This window comes from Typha angustifolia, chromosome 4, assembly GCF_048772165.1.
Source record: "Typha angustifolia cultivar Huaian chromosome 4, ASM4877216v1, whole genome shotgun sequence".
NCBI classification, from domain to species: Eukaryota; Viridiplantae; Streptophyta; class Magnoliopsida; order Poales; family Typhaceae; genus Typha; species Typha angustifolia.
In genome coordinates this window covers 183245-200844 of record NC_133242.1, presented here as the reverse complement: position 1 = coordinate 200844, position 17600 = coordinate 183245, and the positions used below count along the sequence as shown (strand labels likewise).

At 38.3% G+C, this 17600-nt stretch overlaps 3 protein-coding genes across 8 annotated transcripts; 1 reads left to right on the top strand and 2 right to left on the bottom strand.

The window, feature by feature from the left end:
• Positions 1–355: 355 nt before the first annotated feature.
• LOC140759455 (uncharacterized) lies at positions 356–2037 on the bottom strand. Its single transcript, XM_073096022.1, has 3 exons — positions 1636–2037; positions 1185–1523; positions 356–1091 (listed from the first exon to the last, which is right to left on the bottom strand). The coding sequence occupies exons 1-3, from the start codon at positions 1924–1926 to the stop codon at positions 579–581; spliced, it is 1143 nt and encodes a 380-aa protein (XP_072952123.1). The 5' UTR covers positions 1927–2037; the 3' UTR covers positions 356–578.
• A 727-nt stretch (positions 2038–2764) lies between these two features.
• LOC140758832 (probable inactive purple acid phosphatase 1) lies at positions 2765–9522 on the top strand. 4 transcript variants are annotated; one of them, XM_073095162.1, is made up of 13 exons: positions 2765–2848; positions 3190–3420; positions 3600–3691; positions 4266–4332; positions 4444–4566; positions 5193–5285; positions 6255–6384; positions 6740–6821; positions 6995–7127; positions 7403–7608; positions 7713–7838; positions 8493–8802; positions 9058–9522. In XM_073095162.1, the coding sequence occupies exons 2-13, from the start codon at positions 3247–3249 to the stop codon at positions 9361–9363; spliced, it is 1842 nt and encodes a 613-aa protein (XP_072951263.1). In that variant the 5' UTR covers positions 2765–2848; positions 3190–3246; the 3' UTR covers positions 9364–9522. The 4 variants fall into 4 exon arrangements, with proteins under 4 accessions (XP_072951263.1, XP_072951264.1, XP_072951262.1 ...); XM_073095163.1 differs by having other exon boundaries at positions 2830–2952; XM_073095161.1 differs by lacking the exon at positions 2765–2848 and adding an exon at positions 2857–3066.
• Positions 9523–10154: 632 nt separating this feature from the next.
• Positions 10155–17413, bottom strand: LOC140758831 (uncharacterized). 3 transcript variants are annotated; one of them, XM_073095157.1, is made up of 15 exons: positions 17220–17413; positions 16851–16974; positions 16554–16742; positions 15609–15802; positions 15350–15485; positions 14861–15247; positions 14674–14738; positions 14411–14525; positions 13952–14057; positions 13268–13361; positions 12072–12265; positions 11485–11584; positions 11293–11409; positions 11086–11142; positions 10155–10582 (listed from the first exon to the last, which is right to left on the bottom strand). In XM_073095157.1, exons 1-15 carry the CDS (start codon positions 17319–17321, stop codon positions 10478–10480), a joined length of 2085 nt encoding a protein of 694 aa, XP_072951258.1. In that variant the 5' UTR covers positions 17322–17413; the 3' UTR covers positions 10155–10477. The 3 variants fall into 3 exon arrangements, with proteins under 3 accessions (XP_072951258.1, XP_072951259.1, XP_072951260.1); XM_073095158.1 differs by having other exon boundaries at positions 13304–13361; XM_073095159.1 differs by having other exon boundaries at positions 16554–16773; positions 17220–17360.
• Between the last annotated feature and the right edge of the window lie 187 nt (positions 17414–17600).

The following is a 17600-nucleotide window of genomic DNA, read 5'->3' as shown; positions in this document are numbered from 1 at the left end:
TTGACTTGCACCTGTGATGCTTGTTGAAAATGCCTACAAGAAAGCACGTCGCAATTAATAAGTGCTGCAATTACAAGTTCATTGCTATTAGAGAGGCAGTGCTATTAGTATTTGGTCTCCTCCCCCTCTGTCTGTCTCTATATACTAAAAAGAGTTGTACTGATTAAAGCTCTCTCAATACTTTTTAAGGTGATCAAATGAATTGATTCTTTTGATCCTATATATCGTCTCCAATGTAGAGGTCCAGTGTCAATCATGCCCCATAAATTGGAGGCCCAATTGCTATACGAAAGCCCAATAGGCTTTATTACACGTAGAACTTTCTTGATTTCATTTCATTTATTTTATCGCAACTTAGACAAAACTACAACTACCTCTATGCACGGGTAGTAATTTCCTTCAAAAATCTTTTTCAGTTCCCACCTTCGCTCCCTTGATATTAACATAGCATACAACATCTCTTACAAAAAGGGGTTAAAAAATAAGGAAGGAAGAAGTAGAAGAAAATGTAAACTTTGAACACATTATAGTAATATGTATGTATGTATGTATATATATATATATATATATATATATAGTCATCCGTTATTCTGGTCGTCGGCGTCCTGGTCCTTCTTGAGATCGGCCGGCGGCAAGAAGTAATCCATCGTGAGGCCCCAGACGTTGAAGTCGACCTCCTCGATCGTCCACGCCTCCTCCATCTTCCTCTTGTGGTTGACTGAGCCCTCGCCGTAGCGGAAGAGTGTGACGGCGGTGCGTCCGGCGTGGGCGATGTTGATGCCATTGACGTAGCGGTAGTCGTGGATGACGGACTCCATGCTGGTCTCCCAGAAGATGCTCTCGCCCTTGCGGCGGCCGGCCTTCATCCGGAGGAGGTGGGAGTCCTCGAGCTGGATCAGGAGGCCCGTACGCTGGCTGAAGTACCCCCAGATCGTGTGGTGGATGATGTCGAACGTGGAGGCGCTCCGCGCTTTCAGGATGGTGGGGTTCGCCTCTAGCTTCAGGATGAAGCACTCCTCGCCGTTGATGATCCGCTCCCCGATGCACACCGCGTCGGAGAAGAGGTTGGCCGTGGATCTAGGATCTAGGCCCTAATAAGTAAACGTGAAATTTAGAGCAGATTGTCTTTCTTTAGTTCAAATATATGTGTATATGTATATATATATATGTGTGTGTGTGTATACCTGGAGAGATCGTCGTAGTGGGCGTGGCGGTCCTCGGGACGCATGGGTCTGCTCGGACGCCGATTGCCTCCACGCCACCTTGCCGTCACTCCCGGCGCTCATCTTGTGGCCGCCCATGATGAGCTCAAAGTACCAGAGCTCGGGGCTCTTCTGCCAGAGCACGTAGCCTCCGATCTCGCCGCTGCCCTTGGCGGCCACGCTCTCGTCCCCCATGTGGAACTCTGACGCGCACATCCGTACCTTCCCGATCGCGTACATGCTGTGTACCGACCCCAGCGCCGGCTGCCCTCCCGTTGCCGCTACGTACTGCTGGATGATGTACTTCGCCGTCGACGCTTGCTTTGGCAATCGGACAATTAGCACCCATACATGTGTTAAAAAATAAATAAAAAATGCATTTATGCGCAAATAATTAGCATGCACGTAACATGAATCAAAGTGTAGATGTTACAATGGAGCAGTCGCGGATGGAGCGGCTGAAGGCCTGATCGTGCGGCACGGGACACGGAATGAGCGGCGAGCCGACGACATTGAGGAGGAGCTGGAGCTCGGCGTTACGGCCGGAGAGCTGCGACGGGGAGTCGATGGCCTTATCAAATGCCTGGGCCTTGAGCCACGTGCGCATGTTTTGAAGCCGGGCACCACTGCCGCCGCCTTTGGGGAACATCTCATCAGGGATGGGGACCTCAAGGACGGTGTCAAGGCCATCTTCTCTATCAAAGTTTGGGCAAAGCTTCCTCATGGAATGGAAATGGATGAATGAAATAGTTGGTAATGAATGGCAAAGGGATGAGGGAGAAGCCTCTCAGGGAAGGCCCAACCCCACCCTCGCCTTCTCTCTCTAACCGCTGCTTCGTTGGACGTAGCCACGGATAAAAGGGAAAGAGAGATACAGAGTCAGAGAGAGAAAGAGGAGGTGTACATTTGTGTGGCCAATCACTGCCTTGCCGTGGTCATAGTCTGGACTATTTTTACGGGGGCATCACAGTAATTTCCGGTCCACCATATTCCTAGAAGGCTGGAATCCTATTCTCTTGTACTTAATAAGGAAATTTCGTAAGTAATCTTTTATTTAATTTTTTCTATAATAACTCGAAAACTAATCATTACGTTCTCGTGGGGTGTATATCATTACGGGCTGGATTGGCCGGCCCAATAGAATATATTTGGCCGGCCCAATAGAATAGAATATATTTAACAATAATAATACTTAAAAAATATTTAATTTTAATTAACCCTGAATAATATTTGAGTAAATAACAAATACTCAAACCAAAACTCTCTGGGGAGTGGGGATGGCTTCTCCATTATACTGGTTAACATGACTGTTCCATAGATTCATAAAATTATTAATAAAAAAAAGAAAGAAGAAAAGATTCGTCTGACTTGGAATGCACATCATCATTGACTCATTTTTATCCGGCTCTTGGGAATATTCCCTTGCCCTTGTCATGCTCGCACAAATTCGAAATTTCAAGTTACAAAATTGTATAAGTATTTATTTTTATTTTTAATAAGCTAATTATAGTATAGACAAAGAAATTAGTACTCTCCATAGGTTATATTAAATGAGTTAGCTTAGCTCTTAAAGAAAATCGGCCATAACAAACAAAAAGAGCCCCAAATTTATACGAAGCACAATGAAGATGGATCAAGGATTCAAGGTATATAGCACTCCAAGTGGACAAATTCCGTCGTAAATTCCTGTATGGTGGTAGAGTGGAATTTAAACGCTAGCATGCAAGGAAGGACCAACTTTTTGCTAGTGGTGGGGATCGGTATCTTTGGAGCGACTTGCCCTTTTCTTGATTTGTTGGGATTGGATTAGCTTCGGTTCTTCCAGCTCTGGCAGTGTTTGTTTGTTACTCAAGAGGAAAAAACCGTGTGTTTGTGAACGCGAATTTCTTTCTTTCCTTTGACACCCTGTTTGTGTTTTTTGGGTTCTTTTCCTTCTCTATTTCTCTCCGTGGTCGTCAATCTTTAGTAGTTCTTCGCTTTTGATCAGTGGTCCAGTTGCAAAAGGAAATCCCACTCCATTTCTCGGTTCAGGAGTCTGTGAGCAATGTCGAGGTGCTTGGCGTCAATCTTGTGGGTGCTTATTTCATGCCTTTCTAGCTGCGGCACTGGGATGGCTGGTGGGGAGCAACCCCTGTCAAGAATCGCCATCCACAAAGCTTCATTTGCCATTAACGATGCAGCCTATGTCAAAGCTTCTCCACTAGTTCTCGGCTTGAAGGTCCATTACGGAATTTTGATGCATGTTCTTTTTTCTTAATAATGTTATGTAGGTTGATGAACTTATGTATCGAACTTGTCATCCGAAACTATCAAGTACTGTAATGCTTATGCGTAAAAGAACACCTTTTGATGGATCCAAAAGAATATAATTCGTGATCTTCTATTGTCATGTTGTAGGGGCAAACTAAGGAGTGGGTGAGTCTGGAATACAGCCATCCAAATCCCTCAAATGATGATTGGGTTGGTGTTTTTTCTCCTGCAGATTTCAGGTAGTACATCTCTTGTGTAGTCGAATTGACTTCCATTTATGGGTACAGTTGCTGACTTGCTTCTGGTTTACTAAGAACTCTTAAGCTTCCTTTTGGAGGAAAACAGCACCTAATTATTTCGTAACTATTACCTGTTAAGTATCAGCAACTTCCTCAGTAAGGGCTGTTTGGTTTAGTGCAAATCTGAATGTTGAAAAAGATACTATGGTAAATTTTTGGATGTTAACAAGATATGCAAATGTAATAAGGTATAATTATGGTCTTCAATATACTCAAAAATAGTCTGATCCACATTAGTCTACGCAGCTATGTTGTTAAGACTTAAGATAGGTTCATGCAGATGGTTGACTGGTCAAGGGAATGGAAGTTCCCTACGACTATGGTTGAAAAGATGCGTGTCTTAGGCATTAAGTGTCACAGACATAGTTATCTGACTAGATATTTGTGAACCAAACAGCGCCAAGATGAATGTGAAAGGATCTTTAAAGCTAGTGGCCACCAAACAAATAAAGTAATTCTTCTGATGTAACTTTGTGAAGCCTGATCTCATTATTGTGTCATTTTCAAATGCCAGCGCTTCAATCTGTGCACCGGAAAGTGAAAGGCAGTATCCTCCATTACTGTGTACAGCACCTATCAAGGTTGGTATTTGTTGTGCCATGTTAGATAAATCTAGCCAAATGTCAACGTTGAAGATATGTTCTGAATCTACTTCACAAAAGTGAAATTAATGACATTTCATACTTTTGCAGTATCAATATGCAAACTTCACAACCAGAGACTATGATAAAACTGGAAAAGGATCTTTAAAGCTTCAGTTGATCAATCAAAGGAATGATTTCTCTTTTGCCCTATTTATTGGTGGTCTTTCTAGTGTATGTCTCCAAACCAACCTCTTAGATGTTTTACGTATCTTCGTTCCATAATAATAATACTGTAAAGAAAAATGGATCTTTTATATGTTTCTGTACATTGGTAATGGAAGCTGAAATAATGTAGTTAATGCTTTACACTCTTCTTACTTAAAAGGACAGGCATAAGCCCATGATACAATTATTTCCTTTATTTGAGAAAATGCTGTCAGAAAATGATGCTACAAAGATGTTCCATAATTTGAACAAAAAGCAGACCCCTTTAGCTCCAATGGTGATAAGGTCGTGTGCCATAATACTAAGAAGTGAAAATACTAGCTAATATTTCATTTAAAAGTGCAGTGACTACCATTTCACACTTATATAAGTATAAAGATACATCTATACAAGATCATGGTGTCATATTAGACACTCATATAAGACAGATGTCAGCTGTCTCAAGAAGACACCTCACTGACTGGGTCGAATAGCCATATATTGGTCTAGCCTCAGAAGTGGAGTTTATCTTGATCACATTCTCAAGTACTAAACTTACTTTTATCATTTTGAACCAATTGGTATAGCTAACGTGAGTGTTTTATCATTTTGAACCAATTGGTATAGCTAACCTGAGTGCATGGTTTTGACAGCCAAAGCTGATTGCTATATCAAACAAAGTAACTTTTGCTTATCCAAAGGCACCTGTCTACCCACGCTTAGCCCAAGGAAAATCCTGGAATGAAGTAAGTTCCACATACCTTTTCTTCTAAATTAATGATGGTTGCATCTGTCAATATTTACTAATTAGCAATCTTTTTATTGATAAATTTCGTTTTCTGTATCTTGTGGTGCTTTCAGCTTTAGTTACAACAGAAGTATGTGAATATTTTGTTCTTATTACCATGTCATAGAAGCCACTACTGCATATTGTAAATATCGATCTCATAATAGATTATCTTTAGTATATGTACAATGCTTTAGAAAGATGAATGATGGAGAACCTCCACGTGAAAAGATCTATCTGTTAGTAGTACTGTGAACTATAAACCTAGTTATACGATCCATTCATGAAACGGTTTGTGGTGGGTAACCAATGCTGCTAATTCATGAGCAGTTATTTACTGCCTTAAGGAAATCTTTCCCAGGAAACCATGTGAGACATTTCTAAATATAAGTAGATTGGATATATCAACATTTCAGTTTAATGGAAGATGTGTTTCAAAAGTCAATTCAAGATCAGTCTGTTTACCCTTCTAGTCTCTATCATGATACAGTTTGTGGTGGGTAACCAATGTTGCTAATTCATGAGCAGTTATTTACTGCCTTAAGGAAATCTTTCCCAGGAAACCATGTGAGACATTTCTAAATATAAGTAGACTGGATATATCAACACTTCAGTTTAATGGAAGATGTGTTTCAAAAGTCAATTCAAGATCAGTCTGTTTACCCTTCTAGTCTCTATCATGATACAGTTTGTGGTGGGTAACCATTGTTGCTAATTCATGAGCAGTTAGTTACTGCCTTAAGGAAATCTTTTCCAGAAAGCCATGTGAGACATTTCTAAATATAAGTAGACTGGATAAATCAACACTTCAGTTTAATGGAAGATGTGTTTCAAAAGTCAATTCAAGATCAGTCTGTTTACCCTTCTAGTCTCTATCATGCTATAGATTTCTTCTCTTTAGTGCAGTGATGTATTGATATGATAACAGATGGTGGTTACCTGGACTAGTGGATATGGTATTAATGAGGCGGTACCTTTTGTTGAATGGGGTACACAAGGAGGATCCCAAACACGTTCAGCGGCTGGAACACTGACTTTCAACCGAAATAGCATGTGTGGTATGGCTTCTTTTCTTTCCTTCATGCATAATTTGTTGCAGGTTGATGATAACTTGTGTTGATTCTATCATATTGCTAATTAAGCATAAAAATTGAGGACAACTTTCTTGTGCATGCATTCTCTTTCTCAGATTTATATGACTGATTTCAGAATAAAGTGGATTAAGATGACTGAATCGGGACTCACTTGGTTTTCCAAAGTGCCTCGTCTATTTTGTACAATAATATGGTCCAATTATTTTCCTATGAACTTCAGTATGTCATTGCATGACTACGAATCTAATACTGGGGGAAATGAGGTATTTTACAGATTCTGATGTCTGAATAATCATTTGTTTTCTATTATCCTTTGCAGGTGCACCTGCACGAACAGTGGGCTGGCGCGATCCTGGTTACATACATACAAGTTTCTTAAAGGACTTATGGCCTAATTTAGTGTATTTATCTCTTTTAACTCTTGTTTCTAGGCTACCCTACTTAATCTTTTGTTCAATCATTCTATTAGTCAGATGGTAAACGTCCACTACCGGTAGTTGGAGCTTTCTGATTGTTGAAGCATTCAACCATCTGCAGTTTTTAAAGTCAATATCTTTATATGTCAATATTGCAGATATACGTACAGGCTTGGACATAGATTATTTGATGGTACTTACATTTGGAGCCAGTCATACAGCTTTAGGGCATCTCCTTATCCTGGACAAAACTCTCTTCAGCGTGTTGTGATATTTGGTGATATGGGAAAAGTAAGACTTCGTCTTTAGCTGTAATCTTGTCGTCATGCATCAGATGAATCTCTTACCTAACTATCATTTAAGCAACTAATTCCATTATGCGGCAAAACCTTTGAAGAGGTCCACTTTATTTCTTATTATGACATGCGCATTACAACATCACTGATGCAATAATTAGATGTCTTGCCTCAGATGACCCTTTTTCCTTACTTCAAATTGAATATTTTCCAAGAGAATAAGCCTCTTAGTTTTTTATTGTAATTTGTCTTTCTTGCAAAAATGTTTAGGCAGAAGAAGATGGTTCCAATGAGTATAACGATTTCCAGCCAGGCTCTTTGAACACGACCTACCAGCTCATTAAGGACCTAAAGAATATTGACATGGTTCTACATATTGGAGATATAAGTTATGCAAATGGTTATTTATCACAGTGGGATCAATTTACAGCACAAATTGAACCAATTGCTTCATCTGTGCCTTATATGATTGGAAGGTCAGTCTTGTTTTTCTAGACTTCCCAGTTCCCCGCATAGATCACACAACATACTATTCTCATGTTATTAGTGTAACAATATATTGAACATATCTTCTTTTCAGTGGTAATCATGAGAGAGATTGGCCTGGAACAGGATCCTTCTACGGCAATGCTGATTCAGGTGGAGAATGCGGTGTTTTAGCAGAAACCATGTTTTATGTCCCTGCAGAAAACCGAGCAAAATTCTGGTACTTTAATAGCAACTCTTGTTTCTTTTTGTCTAATGTCCTCTTTTACTAATATAAAATAGCTTTTGCCCTTCTCAATCACCTTTGTTGAATTAAACTACATAAGATCCCTTCCAAAGAAAAGAACTTCAATTCCCTGGATATAAATAGGCAACTATCTAGATTGTGGTATAGCTTTGTGATCTACTGTTTGATTAGCACATGAGATCCATAAAATAATGACATAAGCAAAATTACAATACCTAAGCTGCAAGGCATAGAGTTGTAAGGCATCAGTATCTCCCATAATTTGCATGCATTATTTCTATGACTCAATAAAAATTGGTCGGCTGTGACTGTTAAAAATTAGTGATTTATTTGATCAGAGTCGTAATAAAATTTGTTCTTTTGGAACAATGTTAGGAGATGCTTGTTTTCTGCTTGGTATTATATATATCAAGCATCTCTATGTCAGGCCTTTAATTGTCTATGAAAGTACAAAGTGAAAAACCAATTTTTCTGCTTGACCCTGCTTATAGTTCCCACTTTGAAGGAACTGCACTTTGCTTGTAGTTGAATACTGAAATGGTAAGGTTATAGATGCCATTATGTCCATTTGATTTCCCAGTTGCTCAAATAAACAATTAATCCACTAATTTCTGCTATATCTCACAGGTACTCTACGGATTATGGCATGTTCCGCTTCTGTATAGCTGACACAGAGCATGACTGGAGACCCGGGACCGAGCAGTACAAGTTCATTGAGAATTGTCTATCATCTGTTGATAGACAGAAACAGCCATGGCTGATCTTCCTTTCACATAGAGTTCTCGGTTATTCTTCTGCTGATTTCTATGGTGTGGAAGGATCATTTGAAGAGCCAATGGGAAGAGAAAGTCTCCAAGAGCTTTGGCAGGAATACAAGGTTGACATTGCCTTCTACGGTCATGTACACAACTACGAAAGGACATGCCCGGTCTATCAGGTAGTCTTCTTCACCCATTATGGTACTGGAAATATGCTTTTCAGGCTCTCTTTTTTCAAAAAAGAAAAATCTTTGAGTAACTTATCGCATACAACCATTTGGTATGTTGATTTCATTATGGTACTGCTTTAGAATCTTTTATCCCACGGTAACTGTTTTCCAATAAACACATTGAACTCGATAAAAATTTGTCTTCCTTTCTGATTGCACCTGAGATTCTACAACTGCACTTACATTTTCTACTTACATTTGCAGAATACGTGCATTCGTAATGGATCACATCATTATGGTGGTCCCTTCAAAGCGACGACCCATGTAGTTGTTGGAGGTGGAGGATGTTCCCTTGCCTCATTCAGCCCCATCAGAACTCGTTGGAGTTACTATCAGGATTTTGACTACGGTTTCGTGAAACTGACTGCCTTCAACCATTCTACCCTGTTGTTGGAGTACAAAAAGAGCAGCGACGGAAGGGTCTATGACCACTTCACGATCTCGCGTGATTACCGTGACATCTTAACCTGCACGGTGGATAGCTGCTCGAAAACTACACTGGCTTCCTGAGCACGATAGCATATTTCACCCCTCTGAAGAACTAGTCTGCAATGGAAGGAAGAGCTTTTTCGGGTCACAGCAATAAATTTAACAGTTTATGGATGTAATCGTTAATGCACTGATACTAGTAAAGGACAATAAAAGCTTATGCATGTGTTTGTTTAGCTACCTTAATGTGCTGAATGTCATTATCGGTGTTCATGGATGTAACCATTAATACTAAATCACGCAGAGAAATGAGACTTGAGGCAAGGGAGGCTCGACACTGTCTCTAGACTCTGGTTGTCATACAGTTCCAACTCCTCCTTTAGGGTGAGCAGGAAAGCTGCTGCACTACCGAGGAGGACTCCGAGCTTGATCGGCTCGATCATTTTAACATCCCTAGATGATACCATACTCGAGCTTCCCCGATAAATTCTTATCCCAACTCAAAAGCCCCAGATAAATCACTCTACAAGCTAAGAGGATTTGAATTCATATCTTACACGCACTGCCGCATATTCTCTCAATAAGAAAGTTCAAAGCTTCCAGCCAAGGCATACTATATATTCCACAATCCATACTTTTTATTAGACACAACCCATACTGCATTACTGCCAAGCAAGGCACAAGTACAATTCTGCCACAATACCAGATATTGCACCGTCGTATTCTTTTCTTCCTAGTATTCCTTCCTTACTGCTACTTTAATAAATAAAAATTAAAGTAGCAGCCAAAATAAAGAAACATATATTAGCAGTAAGAAAGGAATTATATATATATATATATATACTATAGTAAAAAAAATTAAAGTAGCAGCCAAAATTTAAAAAAAAATTATATTAGACAACCCATAGTGCCAAGCAAGGCCACGGACAGTACACCACATGCAGCACGCACCTATTACGATCTAAAGAGTCAATTCGATAATACATGCCTCACAAGGTCTTATGGGTCTTTAATAATAAATACATCGAATATTGACATCATGCGGAAAGTATTGTTTGTCCATTCTGCAAGGATGCCAGGCAGCACAAAAGGCAAACAACCAAGTTCGCCAATCCTACAAAATGTATAAAAAGATGTCGCTGGATCAGACCTTCGCAAGCAAAGGAAAACCATTCCTTCAGAGACTCAGCTGCTATCATGTTGGTCCGTGAATTATGGCACTCCCTGCAGATGCCTGATTTGCTGCACGATTGCTTCCGAAGTTTTTTCGATTTGATTCTCTCGCTATTCTTGAACCAAACTATATGCAGTAGAGACCAAAAGTTCACGTCAATTAAAGTTACAAGCAACACAGTTTAGCAGCTCCAAAAACAGTGTCTCAATTAGCTGATAAGGTTACTGGAATTATCTGTCCTATGTCAATGTAAGCCAAAAGAAAACCTAACTCTCAGCCCCCGAAAAGCAGCACTCCTCCCCAGTCTAAATTGCACTAGTCAAACCCATGTGAATTGGAATCTCCTGTAATATATATATATAAAGATACCTAAATGGAGCAAATATCTCTGTAGACACCAGTGTCATAGGAAATATTTACTTCAGGAAGAAATCCAGTTCTCCTTCCTTGCTTTTCTTATATTCTATTTTTTATAAATTTTTTTTAATGTCTGATCTGGCATAATCTTTTTCTCTCTCTCTAAAGTTAGTTAAGAATTTACACATTCCATTTTTGTTCAATTTCAACAGAAAAGGATTATAAACAGATAAGATTTTGTTATCTTCAAGTAGCAGCAGTAAAAATGATACCTGGATTGCCCTCTTTGGTAGAAGAGCAGCTTCATGTAAACCCAGCAATTTCGCAACCTTTAACAGGTGAAAGAATTTAAATCAGCATAAATATAACAAGCTCATCTGGCCATGCGCAAGCTCAAATGGGAAGATGAATTAGATTCACAAAGGAAAAAACTAAAGTAAGAAATATCCTCTCTGCAACTATCTTGATTGAGTACAAACCTCTCTCAGAATCTTCTTATCACCCCTTCCAACAGGTTCATCAAGATTAGCAATCTCCCATAGAGGAACTTCCAATAAAGTCCGTATGACATCCTCATCAAGGAATGGAAATCGAGCCTACATAATGAGAGGAATAACATACAGATATATTAATAGTGTAAAGAAGTTTGAGGGTTGATCTTTCAACAGTACCTCCTTCCCATGATCAGAAATGCATCTGTCATCTCTACCCATATTTCTTTTCCAGATCCTTTGCATATCCAATCGCATTTCATCATGAAGTGCAATACAACTGACAGAAACAAAGGTCAATAAAAGTTAATATCCATTACTGCCAGCCTCCAACATCTTACAGATACTATTAATATTAATAGCAGTGATGTCATTAGAAAGACAATTTACTACAGACAACAATAGTTGCCAAGTTCAGACAAAGCAACTCTACCTAGTACCTAGGAAAGTAGGTATTCATGTTAGATGTCAAGGCAGCATGAGAAAATGCATCTAAATCTAGGTATTACAGTTGACAAGACCACAAAATGAATAAAAGATCATCTGAATTCTCAAAGAAGTAGTTAAGTCATTATAAGTTGAGTCAATGGGCAACAAAAACACATTGTCCCCTTTAGTCAGCTGTTTCGGAACAAGTCAAGATGCTAGGATTGGAGATTAGAAGAAAAAGAAGAGATACTCATCCTTGCAATATGAGAGTGGTACAGAAAGGAGCATTCTCATAATTGTAACAAGACAAGAAAAATAAATTCATATATTTAGCATACCCTCCCAGCCTATATTTTGTCCTGTGCCTACCATAACCAGCACACTGCTCATCAGCACCAGAACCAATTAAGAGAATCTTTGACATTGATTTATATCTATAACAATGACAGCCTTCTTGCAGATGGCAGATCTCATCATCCACCCAACCATCTCCTTTAGCAGCCAGCCACAATGCTATACCAATATTCAGATCCTGTGACAAAATACAAGATGGTCCTATAAAGTTAATAGTACTAATCCAGAAAGTATAAGGAGAAAACAGGCAATGATGATGCAAACTCAACAACTATGTACCACCAAAAAAAATAAAATGTACCAGACCAGAAATATCCATAGTTAACCAGATCAATGATTGAGCATGCTAGGAGAAAATTTTCCAGCAATGAAAAAATATTTTGACTTGAAATGATACATCGGTGCAGGAAAAAGAGATTAGACTTGGACCAAGAAAATAGACAATAGCAGGGTAGTAAATTAGTAATGCATAAAGTGATGCAAACATTTGAAAAAACAAAAGTACAATTTTGTAATGCATTTTCTTTGATTAAAGTCTTTGATAATCTTTTTGTTTTGCAAAGTAGAAAGTCAAACATCAAGAATGACAACTAAATTCTAGATGTATTATGATATTAGGTGTGCCTTTTGCTTCCAGCATTGGAAATGTTTCAGCATCTTTCCTATTCCCTAGTCAATTGGATTCAAGTCAGTTCCATTTATTTTGGAGAAAATGCTTAATGAGCTAAGATAATTTGTCGAAATTTGGACTTACCAAAGATCTTAAGATATAGTTCTTCTGGGTTGAAGTACTCAGATCAGTGTAACAACAAAGACATGGACATTCTTTCCTTTCCTACAATTATAGTTCAATTGTTCTATGACCGGAAAGGTTCTAAGCCTTCCAATGGTGTGACCTTCGAAGAGACTGCTTGAGAGCTCTTGGGTTAAATTTGAGTGGTTATATCTCCCAATATCCTCACTCAGGGAGATTTAGTAACTTTATGTCAGCAGCAGTGAGCCTCCTGACTTAATAGTCAACCTAAAAGCTGTTTCTAGTTTCTGATTATTGTTTCTCTTCTTTACATTTTCTCAGGAGCAATTGGATGTTAACTTTTTGGTATATCATGAGTTAATTTATAAAAGTGATTGTAGCCTAACAACCTACAGCTCTTATAAGCAGAAAAAAGATAGCATGTACCATGTAGGTCTTTGCAGGATGTAATAGTGTCATTACATGATCAATTTCCCATTCCAAGTTGGACAAAGAAGCATCAATTTCTACAAGTCGCCACCTGCAATCTAGAGAAACTTAACAATTAAAATAGAAAAGAAATAGCTGAAGACAAGTATTATAGTAGGTGGCAAAGCAAATATATGCAGCATAAGGATCACATCAAAGTGCAACAGGCAAAACAAGAGATATATTATGGCGATTGAAGCAATCAATATCTGTTAAGCCTAATATTTTCTTTTTCATTCAAGAAAAAACTGGCTGCTAATCATGTCAGAAGGTGTCCTGCTAAGCCAATCCTTTCAGTCTGTCCTACATTATCCTTCTACTAACATCTTTCTTTTTTAAAATTGAACACCGAACGTTCCCATTCTTGAGATAAACCAACGAAACACTGTAAAACTAGTCAAATTTGGGGAAAGAAAAGCAAGAAATGCAACAAGGCAATAGGTAGGAATGTAGGAGTGCACAGAGAATGTCAATTTTTGTCAATGAATGAGCACTAGTCAATTCTCAGGATAGTATTATAACAGATAAGGAATTGTGTATTGTTAGCAATAAAGCATCAAAGCTGGGGCTCTGCTTCTCAAGACAAGTCCTATGATAATATAGAATAATCAACTAGTCTATTTAATAAAAATGCCTTATTACCTTCTCTGCGGAGAAATTCTTTGAAGTTCCTTTACTCCTGCTCTTGCAGAAACTCTATCTGGAGCATGCTGGCCATCAAAACTTACATTTAGCAAATCTATCGTGCCTGCAAGAAAATATTTATCAGCTCCAATTGAACTTCCTAGCTTGACAAGAGGCAGTACAAAAAGGAATTCAACATTTTCCTTTTTAAAATTTATGAAACTTATAATGAATAGAGAAAGGGAATAACAGGACTTGATGAATAGAAAATATGTCCCTATGTATCCGTGTTCATCAATCCCTATTGAACAAAGTACTGCATAAGCAACAGACACAGTTGTATGATTTGGTTGCAACAAACATTCTGTCTAAGGTAATGATTTCTCAGTTATATATCTGCTGAAACCCATTTTAATTAGTGCATTACATGGATATAAACATGCATATCTATTACGCAAACGAAAATTAGAAACTTACATTTGGGGTTCAGACATTGGTCTAATAATGCTGCAAGTATCATAGAATCCAACCCACCAGAAAAGAGAATCGCTATAGGGGCTAATGCTTCTTCTCTGACTCCCCACAGATTTGTCTGTGAATATTTTATTATAAGTGCTTGTATCAGAAAATTGACTCTACTAATAGGATAAGAAAGAGGCACTAAAAATGCTCATACAAGGTCATATTTATGATAACAATCACTTAAAAGAAAAACAATATGGTGCATTACGGCATCATACCTGAGTTCGTCGCATTACAGACTCTCTTATTGCAATAAGTACCTTATATTTTGGCTGATCATACCCTGCATAAGAGAAGAACTAGATTTTGGAATTCTTCCAATTAAAGGGGAAAAAAGAGGAAAAGCTTCTACAGATGACAGAAAGGCCATCTTTGTAACCTGGAATGCTTAGTTACAACTTTTACCTGATTGTACAACAGTATTGGTTAAAGAGCTATAAGTATCTGAATGGTTATCAGCTGCACTGTAATGCAGTCTGTCCGTGTCACTTAAGGTTAAGAGAAATCCCTCTGGTTCAAGTGGTTCATCATGAGAATAACTTTTCACAACCTGAGGAACCAGAAGAGTCCTCTCCCATTTAATCAATTTATTCAGTAGAGGGTTCTTCCATTCATGTTTCCTAACTTCACCAAAGAATTCTTCCTTCACAGAGAATTCATTGGTCTTGAGGCCTTTCAAGTGAACACTGTATATTCCACAAGGAAGCTCCTCCCAGTAGCAAAAATTGGATGTTATCTCCAAAAGTTCAGGATCTTCCCCACCTCCGAAACCATTAAATGATGAGTTGAAACCTGCATGAATTAATCTGAGCAATTGATCAAGTCATTTAGATGGACAAAAGGTCTAAGAACATGCGAGCATAAAAGCAGTCATTGCAATCTAATTGATTTTACCACAATCCTTCCTGACCAATGAAGTTGGTGATACTGACGATAGAACAAATAGTGAATCATCAGATGTTGGCCAGTGAACTAGGAGGCTTCGTCTTCCAAGCGCATCTCGACCAAACCATATTGTTTTTGACTTTTCCTGATAGTGAAATGTTGGAAAATTAGGAGAAGAGCATAGTGGGAGAGAGATTTAAGAAACTCCAATTTATGGTTTCAAACTTTCAATGAAGTTAACAAGAGGTGCTGTAACCATTCGAATTACCTGCCAGTATATCAAGGCCCATGGGCCTTTAATTAAAGAGAGAACCTCAGGAACTGATTTCCTTCCATTTTCATTACAAGAGCAAGCTTTATCAAGTCGACTGAAATCACAGGAACAACATCTCTCCAATGCATAAAGAAGAGACTCGGCATCATTTTTATCACATTCAACATGAACTCCCCCAAATACCTCACCTTTAGAGACAATTTTCACATTCAGATGTGTTCAGGTTTAAGTTTTTCAAAAAAAAAAAAAATCAAACATATCTAACATGCAAATTATGGTGCGAAACTAGCCAAACAAGGAAACAACAATTACTGTAGAATACAAAGATGTCAATATCATTGTCAGAATTTTTATGAAAGTACTACCTGAGCCAGAAATTTTAATACATGAAACCATATAATTCAATCAAGTCAAAAACGATTTCCTTTAGAAAAAAAATTCGAGTCAAACAATAAAATGATGAAATAAAATGCCAATCAACGGAGAGTTTCATAAAAACAACTGACTTGAATACCAAATAAACTTTAGTTATGATATACTGTGCATTCTATGCTGTCCCTTCTTGATAATCATAAGTGTGCAATGATTCTTTCCTTGTTCAGAAGTATTTAAGAAGCAGGTGGTGGCAGCATATATACCAAAAACATTGTAAGATCAAGGTGATGAAATTTGACTTGAAAACGAAATGTCTTGGCAGGATATAACTAATAATTAACCACATGTTAATTTTCACATGAGTTGCACTTCAAAGTAACAGTCCATAAAATGTGTACATGAAATCTTATGTCGCTTATTGATTCTGTGAACAAAAAGAGAAAAAAAATAGTAAGAAAGGCAAAGTAAACTGCAAGAACATATTATGAACATACAAAAAATAAATTGGTCCATGATTTACAATCAAGTGGAACCACATTAGCGGTACTGGATAAAAGATAATACCATTATACACAAGAATATTCTGAGAATCAGCCACAAATGGCTGAGATATAGGAACTCCTCCCCTAAGCTGTAATGTTGCACCAAGGAAACACATTTCAGCAACATATTTTGTTCTCATATCACTGACATCTTGAATCTCAACAGCTTGTATCCTTAATAACGGATCTCTGTTATCCATTCCTTCATCACCTATATTGTCAGGTAGATATTGACTCTTAATCTGGATATCAATTGCAACATATAGTACATTACTCACTAATTAACAGCAACATTATTGGGACGAAAAAAAGTTATTACCTTCGTTTGCAACAAAGGTTTCACATTCTGAACCAAGAAGGACCTTTCTGCAACCAAGATTATCAGGACCTCTTCTGAGTAGAGAAGCTTTAAGCTCACGTATTGGGAAAACTGGTTCATTCGCCTACACAACCCAAGTCAAATATTAGCAGTATTTCAATCAATTAAGACATCAAAATTGCCTACTTGCTTCATAACGACTCGAATGCTAATTAAACTTCAAATCAAACACAACTTACTACTAGCGGAGACAATATTTCCAAGTTCTTCTTAGAAAAAAAGGAAAAAAGCTCACTTACTTACTTGAACAAAGAAATCATAGAGAAGCTACTCGACTTCAAAGAAAGAAAAAGGATTTATATTTCGCACCTCTTTAGAGTTCGGAGGTAAACTTCGGTTTCCGCGCGATTCTGAGTAGGGTTCGAATCCGAGTAATCGAACTCTCGATACGATTAGAGCGATCCCGCACATTTCTTCTTCTCGACGGCGTCGGCGAGGGTGAGGGGGGAGCTTTGGCTTGGCTTCAGCTCGCGGCCTATTGAGGAGAGTTCGGTACCGATTAGTAGAGAATTATTCTTTTGTGCCGAATAACGAACGGGTACTCAGAGCCCACGGGCTCCAGGCTCGCCTAGCCAAGACCCGACCCGACCCCCGTTTTCTTTTATGTAACTTTTGGGTCCTTTTTGCAAATAACCACATACATTTCTGTACATTGCTAAAAAACCATCTTAAATTTTACTATTTACAATT